The 15,843-nt window shown below is 36.9% G+C and overlaps 3 protein-coding genes and 1 long non-coding RNA gene across 5 annotated transcripts; 2 read left to right on the forward strand and 2 right to left on the reverse strand.

Annotated features, from left to right (window-relative positions):
• Positions 1-700: 700 nt before the first annotated feature.
• Positions 701-977, reverse strand: LOC119072931. Its single transcript, XR_005087019.1, has 2 exons — positions 932-977; positions 701-871 (listed from the first exon to the last, which is right to left on the reverse strand). It is a non-coding gene; the product is annotated as an uncharacterized LOC119072931 (long non-coding RNA).
• Positions 978-2,651: 1,674 nt separating this feature from the next.
• On the forward strand, positions 2,652-4,710 carry LOC119082050 (delta(12)-oleate desaturase-like). Its single transcript, XM_037195049.1, has 4 exons — positions 2,652-3,607; positions 3,662-3,863; positions 3,932-4,033; positions 4,415-4,710. Exons 1-3 carry the CDS (start codon positions 2,702-2,704, stop codon positions 4,012-4,014), a joined length of 1,191 nt encoding a protein of 396 aa, XP_037050944.1. The 5' UTR covers positions 2,652-2,701; the 3' UTR covers positions 4,015-4,033; positions 4,415-4,710.
• A 1,477-nt stretch (positions 4,711-6,187) lies between these two features.
• Positions 6,188-8,979, forward strand: LOC119067528 (protein takeout-like). 2 transcript variants are annotated; one of them, XM_037171774.1, is made up of 7 exons: positions 6,188-6,357; positions 6,812-6,889; positions 6,968-7,124; positions 7,235-7,275; positions 7,333-7,434; positions 8,594-8,696; positions 8,771-8,979. In XM_037171774.1, exons 1-7 carry the CDS (start codon positions 6,291-6,293, stop codon positions 8,967-8,969), a joined length of 747 nt encoding a protein of 248 aa, XP_037027669.1. In that variant the 5' UTR covers positions 6,188-6,290; the 3' UTR covers positions 8,970-8,979. The 2 variants fall into 2 exon arrangements, with proteins under 2 accessions (XP_037027669.1, XP_037026830.1); XM_037170935.1 differs by lacking the exon at positions 6,188-6,357 and having other exon boundaries at positions 6,794-6,889.
• A 3,040-nt stretch (positions 8,980-12,019) lies between these two features.
• Positions 12,020-15,818, reverse strand: LOC119070451 (protein takeout-like). Its single transcript, XM_037175187.1, has 4 exons — positions 15,146-15,818; positions 13,271-13,505; positions 12,716-13,208; positions 12,020-12,578 (listed from the first exon to the last, which is right to left on the reverse strand). Exons 1-3 carry the CDS (start codon positions 15,210-15,212, stop codon positions 12,764-12,766), a joined length of 747 nt encoding a protein of 248 aa, XP_037031082.1. The 5' UTR covers positions 15,213-15,818; the 3' UTR covers positions 12,020-12,578; positions 12,716-12,763.
• Between the last annotated feature and the right edge of the window lie 25 nt (positions 15,819-15,843).

The raw sequence follows: 15,843 nt of genomic DNA on the forward strand, positions 1-15,843 counted from the left end.
ATACATTTCAAATGAACTTTTACAGGCAAACTTTTGAGCTGTTTTCGTCTATAGATACGATATTTTCATAGGCGAAACTACATCTTAACATTTTTGTTCGTCAATTCTTTTATTGATTGAATGTCGTATATGGACCTCTAGATTGCGTGCAGAATGAAACCTTTGCAGAAGCATCTGTAGGATACTGGTCCCAGAATACAGCTACCTGCGGCTACTTCTGTTCAACTAAAAAGATTCTCTGCGAATTTTAGATTCACATGGGATAAGTGGACTACTGTGGTTTCGTGTACGTCTTAAAAATGTAATAAATATTAAAATGAAATAAGAAATTGTTCCGATTTTTCAATATTTCTTTCAAAATAGTTGGAAATAGTGATAAAAGTAAAAAAATCAGGAAAAAGTAGGTCACTATCGCTTCTTTTAAAAACAGTCGGAATTAGTGAGAAAAGTAAGTCACATGCCGCCCTGTGACGACCACTGACAAATGAACAAAAAAAATATCATACCTGTTGACCAATGTATTCGTTGCACATATAAGAAATAAATTCATACCAGACACCAGGCCATACTGTGAATACGGACGATTCCCGGAGGGCCTTTTGGATTTTGTATAAATTTTTTTAATGCTCTTTACAAATTTAGCCACCGACGGCCTTTTCGAGCCAGAAATGTCGAAGAATTAATTCTGATGGATTCCACATTTACATTTATAAGATCTATTTTAATCAATAGGGGTCAACCATCATCATTATGAACAATAATGGTTTACCCCTAATACATTTGCTAAAAATTAATTACAAATATTTTTGGTAGAACACAATTTTCCCATCGTCTGCAATGTATTGACAGTATTTCACGGATCGCCATAGAGCTAAACAAAATGTAATTAATATTCGAATCACCTGCCATGCCAACGATTCGGCAAACTTACCACTTAAATACGGTGTTGTATCCTTTAAATAATATTCGCCATAATTGGTTTGATTGCTTCCGTTGCCTCGATCGAATTGTAGTACGGAATTCGGGGAAAAAGTGATGCAGGACATGCGTATCAGAAAGATGATTTACCGCATTGTCAATAAATTTGCCAAAGGAACGATCAACCGTGCCCGCAGCACCTTGAATCCAATTCCATTTTCCCTCCCTCATGTGCGGCACAATGTATCTGTGTGATGTAAGTAAGTTATCATGACAATATACGCATTGACTACCAGGTACGGTGCTAAATATAATTTGAAAAACCAAAGAGAAACCGTAGTGTAAATGAAGTAGCCAATGGTTGCAAGTGGAGGCAATAGTTCAATGTCGCTCATCAATATACTGAATCGTTCGTTCGGTGTGTACAGAAGCGAATAAGGATTGAAGTGACTGTTCGGACCGTCACGATACTTTTTCGGTCCCATTTTATTTAGGAATAGATAACCCGGCATCCATCCCACCAGCAACATTTGAATAATCCTGTAAAAAAATGCTCATGGGACTGGTCTTCCAATGTATCTCGCCATGCCGTTTTCGCCTCGCTTTCCGTGATCGGAACGAAAAATTCGTCATTTTCACAACTGTTTGTATTCAAATGATGCCGACGGTGTGCAAATTTCCAGCTGTGATACGGCGTCAAAACGAATGAATGCAAAATGATTCCGACAGTGTCGTCAACCGTCTCATTGTTTGAGAATCCATAGTGTCACACTCATGGCCTATTGTCCACAGACCAGTCATGAAGCTGCCCTGCAAAAACCAATACGCCAAATATCCAAATGCCCTTACGACAAACGGCAACTCGGTTCGTTCCAAAACGACGTAGGCTCCGTAAAATAATCCACAGCAAATAGAAACATTCCACAGCATGTGTGCCATCGATTTAACCATACTTCGTTCGAAACAGTGAGGCGGTATTGCCGCCTTTAACTCGGCCAAAGTAAACGTTGGTTTCGATAGAGGCGGCGGTTTCGGTGCACCGTCGACGAGAGTGAATCGCACTTTCGATAAATCGGAAATTTCCTCCATTTTGATTTATGGACTAATCTGAACACGCTTGAGTAACAGCTGAGTTACTGACGCTTGTGAATTTAATAACGAAATGGCTCGAGTTCTCTTGACACGATCATATTTATGTACAGTAACTGTCTCTTTGATTAGATTGTGGTGTCCCATAACATCTGCACTCAAAGTGGTTGATTTATCGCTATATTGACGTTTCTTTAACCAATACGGGTGATGAATACTGGTGACTTAAGTGACTCTTTCGTTTGGAATTTAGAACGAAAGCTTTTCATATCGGTGTTTAATTGGTTCAATTGTCTGAGAAGTGTTCTAGTTTCCTTTTAAGTATCAGATAAAATTGATATGACTGCCGTGCACGACCGAATTAAAATCTTCTTCGAATATAGTGCTTACAGATCACTTATAATTTCCTCTTAAAATTTTTCTATTAGCGACAGACAAACAACGTTGTTACAGTGTGTGAAGGCAGTTTTCTGCATTTTCTAAGTGATAAGAGTTCATTGCATCTAGGGAATGTAAAGTTTAACAATCGGAAACATGAGAGCATGCAATGATGCTAATCTAGCCACTTTTAAACGTTTGTTCAACATTTTAATCTAATCACAATCATACCAGGTGAACAGCGCCTATATAAAGCGTTTTTTCCAGCCAATTCCAGTCACTTTATCATCAAAGTGTGAAGGTTCAGTGAAACAAAATGAGCCCACGACAAAAAACAGCAACTAAAATGGAAGACCTTCCGGAGCTATCCAAAGCAGGATATGCACACGTTGATGGCGCACCGAAACCTCCGCCAATGGCCAATCCGAACTTCACCGTAGCCGATCTAAAGGCGGCAATACCACCGCATTGCTTTGAAAAGGATACGTTACGCGGGTTCAATGTTTTGTTTTGGAATTTGTTTGCGTGCGCCGTTTTATTCTACGGTGCGTACGTTGTTTTGGAACTGATGCAATTGCCGCTTCCCGTTAAAATATTGGGTTATATGGTTTATTGGTATGTGCAAGGCAGCTACGGCATGGGATTGTGGGTCATTGCACACGAATGTGGTCACTACGGTTTTTCGAATTCGAACATCATCAACGACATTGTCGGCGCATTTTGTCATTCGATATTGATGACTCCATATCATAGCTGGCAAATCACGCACAAAATTCATCACGCAAATACTGGCAGCTGTGAAAATGATGAAGTCTACGCACCATTCACACGCTCCGATCTGGCTCCAACGTGGAGTGACTTGGTCGAAGACAGTCCAACGTATAATCTGTACAGAATTGTTAAAATGTTGTTGCTGGGATGGATGCCAGGGTATTTGATCGTAAATTCATGGGGACCAGCAAAATACCGGACCACAACGGCGAATCATTTCAATCCAGATTCGGCTTTCTACTTACCGAAAGAACGGTCGGTTGTGGTCCTGAGCAATATCGAGTGTCTAGCAGTTCTGGCTGTTACGGGATATTTCATTCATAATTACGGATTTTGGCTGGTTTTCAATTTATATTTGGCGCCGTTGTTGGTGACCAATGCCTATCTAGTTATTATAACGTATCTTAACCACACCGACACATTCGTTCCACATCTTCGGGAAGACGGCTGGGTTGGAAATTCATAGTATGTATTATACGCACCACTTATATGCCCTTCTTTATAGAACTGGCTCCATGGAAATTTATGCACGGTTGATCGTTCCTTTGGTAAATGGTTGGATGGTGTTCTACATCGTGTTACCGATACCCATGTCTTGCATCATCTGTTCCCGAAAATACCGCATTATCATGCAGCCGAAGCGTTTGAAGCAATTAAACCAATATTGGGAGACTATTATTTAAGGGACGAAACACCGATCTTACTAGGTAGACCGAACGCGGTTATCCAAAGCGGTCAGAGTTGATGTTACAAATTTCTTCTAATTTTATTTCAGCTCTATGGCGATCAACCAAATTTTGCAAATACGTTGATGACGATGGCAAAGTCGTCTTTTATAAAACGAAAATCAACAGTTAAATATTGAAACGAGTCATGCCACAGCACTGCTTCTAGCATAAACATAGAAAATATTTTGAGGCTGATGAGATCACAGTAGGCACTGCGTGCCTTTTGTAAATATAACTGACTTGTTTCGTTGTATACCTCTGTTCCAAGTGCAACATCGAAATGCCAAACGTAATCCACAGACAACATAACCAAACAAAATGTTTTGACAAAATGTATGGAAAAGCGTTGAGGTTATGGCTCTGTGGATGACGTTTGACAGTAAGATGCACTTTGCACCTGCTCTTTGAACGGATCTATAAGTCAAACAATCAATACAAACAATCCTCAGCTGTAGCTTTTATCACTTAAACCTCAAATTTTGACCATTGTCTATTCACTTTTTATGCTAGGAGCAGTGCTGTGGTCGTACATTCCTTTCACTATTAAACATGGACAGTTGAGCATCGAAACGAGACGGACACATTATAACAGTGCGTTATCTATCAATGGGAGATATGTTGGAAATTGTAGTTCTTGCGTGAAGCTTACAAATGCGAGGCGAAGGTGAAGTCGGTAAAAACGCAAGAATCCATATATTCATCATTTGTCCCGTTGACAAATATCGTATTTTACAGAAAAATTTTAGGTGATGCGTCTCTCTATTTCGCTGCTCAGTTCATTCACCATGTGACTGATAAATTTCTGACAATAAAAATTGAAATAAAATCATTTCTCTTTTCATACACTTAATGTCAATCGAATTTGTGTATCTGTTTGCTTCAGCTGCTTACTGCTTACCACCTTACTATGAAACGCGTGTAAGTATGTAAAGCTTTGTGTTTGTATAAGTGGAACAGCTGAAGTCAACTTTTACATAAATTTGGTTCACCTTACCTGTACGTGTACCTTGTCGCCTAAAACATTTTTATTTGAAAAGCAAACTCAGTGCCCGAGAGCAGTAAAAGATTACGGTGTTCTCACTAGTCAAAATAGAAACCTGTAACTTGGAATTATATTTGTTGCGGTTGAGTTTCGAACCCACAACTGGCCAATAATTCAATGTCAACAATGGGTGCAACGAGTGCATGGTGCCAAGAATTGAGCAAGATAATTACGAAAACAAACGACGTCCAGGACGTTCCTCACGCAAAGGACTAAATTTACTTATTCAAAGGGGCATTGCCGTTGCGGTAATGGGTACCTTCGGGGATGGCGATAAGTTGAGTGAGTAAAAACATTTTAATTTTTAATTTTTCGACTTACACACTGCGCTATTGAGTGGCTACCAGTATATAGACAAGTCTGGGCAGTCTAAGCACTTTTCTTTGTAGTTTGCATTCACTGTATTTATCTTAAAAAAGCGTAACTTTTTCACAAACGATAGCAGTTGCTTCGTGGCAAAAATTACGTTTTACAAATTACTCGACCGACATATATGTCTATCAAACAAGATGACTATATAATATAGAGCGTATGCGGTTAGCATAGCAAAAAAGACTACCTCAATCCAAGGAAGTTCTGAAATGAATAAATTAACAGATAAATTTACATAACGGAAGAAATTCAATTTTCAACACGCACGTCCACTCTATCCAGAGGCAAACTGCAATAAAAATTTCGTTTTCAATTTTCATATGAGATGTATAGAGGGTTCCAGTTCGAATTTCGAACAACTTTGTCCCTGCAGCATCCCACAAAAAAGTAAACATGAAACTAATTATTTCTATTGTGTCCCCGCAGCATAAAAGTGAACTATTTCCGAAATAGAACACTCCATATGCTTCGATGCCCAGCTCATATTTCTGGTGGTCTGTCCATAGTTCATGTTGTGGCTGTCTCCAGCCGACTATGTGGTTTTAAACGAATCGAGAAACGAGCAGCCAAGGATTATCAATAGACCATTCGAAGTGCAAGTTGTGAGTACAAACTGACTGAATAAGAAGTAGATACGCTTGTCCCAGTCGTCGTAATCCAAATTTCATTGTTTAAAAATACTTCGGGCCTGCATAGTAAATAATGTATTCGAAGTCCCTCACGCTAATTTATACTGATCTGAGACATCTAAAATTTCCAGTAAGTCAAAGGTAATTTCACTGATAAACCAAGAGTCATTCAATTTAACAAGACCATCAATACCAGAACAATTAAGAAGATTTGAATATTTGATTACCATTCGAATTCAATTCGAATCTATAAAACAGATCGATATTGCATTCGGCGAACTATTTGAACTAAGTGAATCGATGGAATTATTTCATCAGTACATCGAATTGGACCGAAGCTGAGCACTTGCCTGAACAAAAATAATGAACATTTCAATAATATTTGTGGCAATTATTGCTCTCATTATAGGCTGCCGCAGTGACGATTTTCGTATGATAATTCAACAGTCTTTAACTTGAAAAAATATTTATTGGTTTACTTCTGGGAGAAAATTGAAATTCCAACTCGAGCGAAATTGAGGCCCTCGCTTCGCTTCGGCTGCAAACATCGCTCTTATTGGAATTTCATATTTTCTCCCAGAGGTGAACACAACGATTTTCATCCGCGCATGTTGTGTTTTGCCGTTTTTCTTCACGAAACGAAAACATCGATTTGTCATGCTACTTTCAAAACTGTCAAAGTGACAGTTCGAATGAGAAAAGTTCTATTTTCTCATCACGGGAGAGAAATTGGTACACTTTTCTCACTAGATTCTGTCATTCAACCAGTCGTCAAGAAAACACAATTTTCTCACGGCCTATTGAGGGGAGAAAATAAGGCAAAACACAACGTGCACATGAGAAAAAAAAACTTTTCATAAAATACTTTCCCAATGTGTCTATAGCTTCACACATAAAGCGCTGCAAGAACGGAGATCATACATGCATTGCCAATACTATGAATGAACTGATTAAAGTGTCAGGTATGCATTCACCGGAAATAAGAAATTTTATTCTTAGAATGAGAATGTTGTTCTCTAAAAAAAATAATTCATTCGAAGCAAGTGGCATACGTGAGCTTGGTGTCGTCCCAACCGATCCATACGAAATAGCTGATGTGATTGTGGAAAAAGGAGAAGAGAGTCCGATAAATATTAAAATTCACTACGAAAAATGTAATATAACCGGAATCGATAGCATTCACGTCGATAAAGTCACGTAAGTTTCTTTATGTAAATCAAATGGTAAAAAAAACGGCCGTTAATTTCGCGTTAACCATATTAGCTTATGACGATAGAATAATGATTGCGATCGATTGTTTCTTTTAGTGGATTCGAAAAAGACCCCAAAACGTCAAAATTCCGCATGCGTAAGAAAAAAAAATAAAATTTTTTGGGAATTTATTAATGACAATAATTTCAAATAGGCGGACATTTGAAATTGTCAACCATATCTGGACCATATCAGGTTTCAGGAAAAGTTCTACTCTTACCAATTACTGGACGCGGTTGGTCGGAAATTAAATTTGGTAATGCAAATTTTCGATTATTCTCTGACTAGAGGACATCCATAGATCCCGTCGCCAGTTTTTGACGATCCCTTTAGGCAATTTGTCGAACTACGGTTTAGGTGGACGCTCATGGTTTTCTTCGTTTTCTTTGTGGAAGGTAATAAAGCTTCTCGTTTTGTTTATAAAAAAATCAGTTTCTGAGTCTGACTCATCACATCAGTTAGGATTCCCCGGAAGGTATGATCACTATTTCCACCACTATTGTACGGCTGTAAGTTTCCTCAAAATTCGCTAGAGACGAAATTTTAAGACAAGCATCCCACTTTTCCCTGTCATTTTTCGCCTCTTTTAGATTAACTTCCGATGGCACCGTGAGGTTGAATGAATTTTAATTGAGCATTTGGATGCACTTTTGATATTTTTGGATATTATTAGCCACCTCGGATTTCTGAACTTTTCTACAAATTTTTTTGATTTTCAACCGTATACCACTCTACCGCTAAATACTACTATTTATTAGTTTCATCCCTCAAGTATCCACATCTCTATGACCTTCTTAAAATCAGTTTTTTAAAACGTGTTTCTACCGGTTTCTCTTGTACTCATGGGACCTAATTTTTGTACAATTGCTATTGTTTTTCCGCCGCACCGTGATGAAAAAGTGCGGAAGCCCGGTTCCAGGCTCCCGGATAATATTTGACCAAAAATTAGCGTACATACAAAGGTGAGAAGGACTTTTACTATTATTCATTTAACTTCGCTTTCAAAACACTAGTCTACTTACAAACGGAAAATTTTCTGATGGCAGTTCGGATGAGAAAATGTCTATTTTCTCCCTTCTTGACAGGGGAGAAAATAGAAATTTTTTCCAGAACAAGAACTGTCACATTTGTTTTTGTTTTGATTAATGGCGTAGCAAGTTGTAGTGGCGTAGTAAAAAACTTTCGTGGAGAAAAACGGTTTATCACATCTCGCATATGTTGGAAGAAAAAAAGGAAATTCCAACTCGAGTGATTGGTAGCCGCAACACTTCGCCTTTACTGGAATTTTCTATTTTCTTCCCTCGTTAAACAAATCTGAGAAACTCCCTGCACCCCTCTCTTTGGCTGACGGGATTTGTGGAGCTAATTGTATAAATATTTTGTGAAAAACATAACGCTAAATGTTCAATTGCCAGAAAATGTTAGTCTCAGAGTTTCATTACAAACTCATGTCGACACGAGAAATGGCAAAGAGTTTCTGATAATCGATCGGGTGGTCGTGAAAATGGAAACAGAGAAGTAATACAAAATGGAACATGAAATAGAATCTTTTTCGATCCAAAAAAAAAATCAATTTTCCATCATCCTTTCAGATTACGAATAAAGCTGGAAAATTTGTTCAACCACAAAGAGTTGAGCGATGGTATGAACGCAATTCTGAACGATAATGACCAGCTCATTTTTAAAGAGTTGCAGGTGCCACTACAAAACGTCCTGGAAAAAGTGGCAAGACAAATTGTTGCACCAGTTTTCAATAAATTCCCTTACAACGAAATGTTTTTGGATGAATAAAAATTTCGAGAAATTATTTGGGAGTTTTTCTTGTAGAAACCACATACTCAGGTTCAGGTTCAATTAAGGCCAGGTTACGGCGTTAATACATAGCAAAGACCTGGCCTTAAAATTGGTAATTGTGAGCTTAAAGTTTAACAAATCTGCGAGGAAAATTACTTCCTCGATCATACTATCCACTGAAAATCGTACTGCCAAGTGTTCAACCAGTCTTCGTCTACATGGTTTTACATTGGCAAAAAAATATCAACAAAAAGCACTCTAACAAACATTGTTAAAGCGCCAGTCACCAAACAAAAATCTTTGTTTTGATGAACTTGCGTAAAAAAGTTCAAAATATCTTGGTCACAAGAACTATACTTACCATGTAACTCCGCGGCAGAATGACAATTCAATTTTTGAGTTACCTAACCGACTGAACAAAGATATTTTGCTAATGAATTAACTAATATTGACTTAAGCATCTTCCACCTATTAAAATCACTGAAATCAAGAGTTTTTGTCTATTTGTCGATATATGTGACGTCTTCTGCTACCGAAAATTCCATCTCAGCCACAGTGTATAAACGATGACAGACAAAGTCAACATGTTTTTGTCGACTTGATAAACGTGTTCTAGCATTATTTGCAAAAAAAGAGTTATGCATATAAGGTTTACAAAAAAAAACGATTTAACGAAAACAAGTCACTTATGTCGTTCAAAACGAGTTGGGTTCGCATCTACATTTTTATGAAAATGGATTTTAAGTGCGTTTCAAATGCAAAGTAAACTGTTGAAATGCATGGATCTAGTCACATGCAATTAATAGCCGAATTCCCGTCATAGCGCCATAGTCTTCTTACCTGTTGATAAAAGCTTAACTGTTCGAAGAACTTGGCATAAAAAACCTAGCTTCTAGACTACAATAAATCGAGTTAAATTTATATACTGTTTTGCACACGTAAAAGGTCCACGTTCGCAGCGGTTCTCGGTTACTCTGATTTCTCTCATTTGTCATACGAAATGAGAGAAATCAGAGAAACGGAGAGGAACAGCAGTAGCAGCTTAGGATACGGAAACGGAATTGGAAACGGTATGTGGGTAAAGCAGTATGAGAGTTAAATTTACCAGCTACGATAAACACTGACCGGAATTGAGCTATCAATCGGAAAGATTGTGAGGATTTCTTGATAACGATTACGATATGGAACAAATGATAAATTAGATTTTTGTTTTTGCCTCAAATACAAGTCATCGAAACAATGGAAACTTCACGTAAACGGAGAGCTAAATGGAGGTAAAAGGGACGACCGTTTTCATATTTCTATATAATTCATTGTGACCATTAAATTAAAATTCTGACGATATAATGTGGAAATTTACCTTAAATATCAAAGATGTCCATGAAAATATTGTTCATGTGAAGTGACACAAGGGACTGACTTGCCGACAGTGTCAATGGTGTCAATCATTGAGAGTCCTGTGAAATAATGCTCAAATCGCTCAAATCCACAATCCATGTCAAGTACTACAATTAAAAGTTACGATTGGCATACCCGGCGCTGGCAACACTGCAAACGTCAACAAGTGTTTTGTTTCTGTGTCTGAAATAGAGTGTTATGATGAAAGAGATAGAAATATTTTGACAAGTACCCCAAGGCAAGTTAAATTAACTAGTCTTCGGATCTCTCGCTCTGATCATAACAGTCTATTAATTATACTTTTTGTAGTCAGAACTGACCAGAAAAACGTTTCTGTTGGCTAAATCTCGGTTATGAAGTGCCATGGTCGCCGGTAAAGTTGGAGTTCTCGCATAATCATCCAATAAACCAACGTTTTCGTGCGGCTAATGATACGGTGCTCGTCATAACCTCACAATGTGTACGCGTACCGGCAAAGGCTCTATACCAGGCAAAAGTTGAGCGATTTTTAAACGTCGGATTCGTTCCTTACATCCGCCGTTTATACAATGACAACAAATGAATGAGGGTGATGTGGATTTTTATTGTGCGCGAAATTTTTGAAAACTCAAATGATTTTTGTGGAATTTTTTTTATTTTTATTTTTTTAAGGTATTTCAGGTTTTAGGTATTTAGAGTGATATATATTTGATCACCCTAAATACCTAAAACCTAATGCACGTACTAATGCTTGCTCTCCGTGCGAGAGACAAAAATGAATTTTTTCAATTTTTCCTTTGTTTATTTGACAGCTGGCTCTCTCACGGCTCTCTCATGTAGTACTTTTTGTTGAGTGGAGTGGTCACTTAACTCTCTGGCTCCACTCTTCCGGTGTTGAGTTTGGGTCATGTTGTAATCTACTTATTTGTCAGGTCAATTGTTTGCAGAACTAACAAAGGTTGAGTGAAAGTATGGAAAAGATCGGTGTAGCACTAACAATTTCAGTAGAATTATTGGAATGTGGTGAGTATGATAGCATGAATGTTGGATAGGAGCACTACAAAAATTCTATTGAAATCGTAAGTGCTAGAATGAAGTGAACTCAAATTTACCAGAAATTTGGGTTAAGCAGTCATTAAGGTATTTGACCGAGAGTTGAGGTAATCAAAATATTTTCAGTGCTTTATTGCTTCAAACCCATTTACAAAAAGCAGAAAATATCAGTTTTATATTGAAGATTGACCCTTTGGCAACGTAATTAGTCAATAATTATGCACTTTAAAATGAGGTTCTGCATTTAAAATCAATGTTTTCAGAAATTGGAGAGTTGCGTCATGGTGATCGTGGCTTGTGGTATTTCATATAAAATCGATGCACCGATAGTTTGTTCTATTAGAAACATCATAACGTATTTGTAGCACGCGATTCGCATCGCATCTCCACTAAATTATGGCTTTACCATCAGCGGTTTATGTACGTTGAATGAGAACACCAATGATCGAAAAGATCACAATGCCAAAAAGAAGGTAGAACATTATTTGTTCATAATTCTGCTAGTCAAAACAACAATTCGGAAACAGTTGAACGTTACTTTATTTTGATATAAGTAGCAGTAGATATAGACAACGTACAGTGAAGTACGTAGTGTATATATGTAATTTCTGCTCGCATTTACAAACATCGAATAATTTTATCGCAAGACAATTTACATTTTTATATGATTGGTATACATATATGGTAAGCACATTATATATTCAAAGTCTATTAGATTTCAATTATTATCACTTTTTACATTATTTATAAATAATATTTTTTTAACCTGATATAATAAGTAAATAAAATCAAACAGGTGCGATATAACACTGCGGACATTTCATACTCGGTCAGGGCAAATTTTTGGAAAATCGATTAGTCGAAATAAAATTTCGATTTTTTTTTTTTTAGCAAATTCAAGAGATCAATCTTCCAAAAAATAGACTTTACCGTTTCAAAGTCGGAATGTGTAGGTAACACATTACATCGATAGGGAGTATGACTTTACGTAATATTGACGTTTTGATCGAAACTTTTTTTTCCACAGTGAGTATCAAATTTGTAGACTTTTATGCGAAGCTTAGTATCTCAGCAGAACAGGAGGGATAAACTTTTGAAGATAATTCACCGTTGTTATCATTAAATAGAGAGCTAATTTACATGGCATCTACGTCTGCACTTAAACTTGATAACAAGTAAGGCTGGATTTCCACTTAACGAAAAAGTACTCCGTGTGAGAAACAAAATTGATTTTTTTTTCAATTTTTGCTTTGTTTACTTGACAGCTTGCTCTCTTTTGGAGTACTTTTTGTTGAGTGGAAACCATACTTAAGAGTTCGTATAAATTAAAGCTTACACACTCACACACTACTATGTAACACTTAATGCAAATACATTTCTTTGTAGGGTACTTTAGCAAATATCCGGTTGATAATCGCTTCCAGAATTTGCTCCAGCGTTGACGTAATGGACGGTTTCAATTCGTTCAATATGTCTCGCCAATTTTCGTTTAAAAAGATATTCATGTTGTCACCGAGCGCTTTGTCGCCGTTAAATAAATCGGAGAAATGGAGCGAAAATTTGCTGGTATCGAATTCCAATTTGAATTTTTCCGTTTGGATGTACTCTTTACCATTTTTGATGATTATCTTCGGCTTGTACTTGATACCGATGTCGAAATTCTCGAAATTCAGTGACGATTTGCCAACGCCCTGTATCGGTAACACCAACACTCTACCGTTGATTTTGTAGTCACCATGCAGCGAAAGCTGTGGCAATTTGGCGTAGATCTCGAATTTACTGTTTAAAATATCCTCTTCGAAACCTCTGTAAATTTCATTGTAGTTAATTTAAACACAATAGCACGCCAAAATGCTAACAAAACTTACACGACTTTTGTGATAACCGCCTTGCTGATGCCATTCAGATCCAAATTCTTCAGGTGCAAATCAATGTTTATGGGACTCTCCGCACCTTGGACGATATCGATAGAGTTTATGCGAAGCGGTTCCAAAGGTGGGATCGCTAGACCGGGATGACCGTTCGGATAACCGGATAGTATACCCGTTATAACTTCGGGTAAACATTTTGTATCTCCAGCATGGCATTGCGGTAATTCAGAGGCTGAAAAATGTGGGGAAACATTATTCGTCAACGTTAGACATTATGGGTGCATGCTTGAAGGGTATCTACACGTTTTCGGTTTGAAGAAAAATATCTAAGGCCGAAAACACACGAGTAATTTTGAGTTATTCAGATCGACCATTAAGCACGGTTTCCACTCATCAAAGAGTACTCCGAAATATGAGCGAGGAAGCTGTCAAGTAAACAAAGCAAAAATTCAATTTTGTCTCTCACACAGAGTACTTTTTGGTAAGTGGAAATCAAGGCACAGTCACTCAGTTTTGTCTCCGTTTACGGAAATCACGCCTCTTTCATATTGCCAAAACGGAGGCAAAACGGAGTGAGTGTGAATTTCAGCCTTACTGCCGATTTAGATAGCAATGCAAAGTTACAGAAAAATTTCTTTTGTTTTTAGCTCTTTGCACATTGCCTTAAAATGTCAAAACTTTATTTTTGTATTAAGAATCACTGGTCAGCGGTCTGCGTGCAATGGCAGCATCCCATTTTTAAAAAATATTCATCGATTTGTTGTTATATACATTCAGCTAAATCTATTGCAATTAAGATCAAATCCGATAGTTAGTTAGTAAGACTGCTACTTTGCGTAAAATGTGAACATATATTCATCGATCTCACACCGTCAACGTCGTATCTATCTAATCTCACTGTATATCAGCAAGAAGAAAAAAGCAAGACGCCAGATTCATCTAATTATACCGAAAATCTAAATATTTAACCATGAAGACGCCAATTTAAAATCGATGGAAATCACCCATGCAGGTAAAGTGTATATGTATTCGGTGTATTCGCTTCCTTCGTTATTGATTATACTCATCAGAGAACTAACGAATTTACACACCGGTCTCAACTATGTTTGTTGTCTGTTCGCTAAATTAATGGGTTTTGCGGTATGGACAGAACCGGTTCAAGATGGTTCATTTGAATTTATGGTTTGAATTTTCGCATTAATTTTTTTGCAATAAACAAATTATTCCATCCGAAGAAGACAGAGTTTTTAGCCGAATTATTTTTGGATTAAGGTAGGTTGTGTGTTCCCCGACATATGGAGACTTTCCATTGGGGAGTATCGATTTCTTCTAATAATTTTGTTTTACTACTTTCGACGGGACATGTATCATCTGTTATCGTTCACGACTTGATGAATTAACGACAAGATATGATTATCGATTACTTAGAGGACATTCGTAAATTAAGTCAACAATTAGGTGTTACCATACAAGTCTATAACTCCATTACTATCAATTATTGAGGTGTAAAATGTATGATCGACCCTTTAAATGAGAGGTAGATCATAAATTTAACTTCCAAAAATACATAATTCTCGAGTTATAGACTTGTCTGACAACACTGAATTGAAGATGGCCTGGCCATTTTTATAGCCAAAACTATGTTCACGAAAAATGAAGTAAAAGATTTGTGATCAATATTTTGAAAATATTAAGAATAAGTGAAGTACTAGATCAGATAATAAAATTGTTTATAAAAACGAAGTAAAAGATTTCAAATCAATACTTAAAAATATTAAGATTAAATGAAGTACTAGATCCGATAGTGAAATTGGTAATAACAGTGCATCTAAAACGGGTGATGAAATAGGCTAGAAATGGAATGATACTCACGATATTTGGCTGCTGCATAAGTAAAAAATGTGCATAGTGCACCGTACACAACTACGCTTAAAATCATTTTGCCACTTTTAAAATCGTTACAATTTAAAATTCAAACAACTCAATTGATGGTATTAATTCAATGATGCAACTAATATGCACTTGCAACTAATAATCGTAAAATAAACTCGTTTTTATGCGTAAATGATAAAATCAAAATCACTTTCAATGGGTAAACATGTAAAAATAAATGGACAAACTACTTGGTGACGTCCATCCAGCTAAAGCGGAAAATGATGACTACACACCGCGAACAATGGATGTAAACACTTGAAATAATTTTTGTGTCGCCGGCCTTTATATATAGCAGTAGTTTCCAAGGATTTCTTGATGTACAGGTTTTGCTACCGCGTTCACCCGTATTGTAATTTGACGATAAAAAAAAGTCTTCTTTTGTAATAAAAAAAAGTTCTATCAGATCAAACAACGATTAAGCAGAAGACGGTCGATAATGCTTGATCATCATTTTATTTAACAAATCGATTTTTTTTTCTATCCGTTCTTGTTGTTCGCTTTCTCGCGGTATTCTTTGCTTCGCTTTTTATTGCTATGCCGTCCAGATCGTCAAGCATATGTAAATACAATTTATATATTGAACAACAACAGAAGACTAAGAAATAATAAAAAACACACTTGTCATGGTTCCATAT

This window comes from Bradysia coprophila, chromosome II, assembly GCF_014529535.1.
Source record: "Bradysia coprophila strain Holo2 chromosome II, BU_Bcop_v1, whole genome shotgun sequence".
NCBI lineage: Eukaryota > Metazoa > Arthropoda > Insecta > Diptera > Sciaridae > Bradysia > Bradysia coprophila.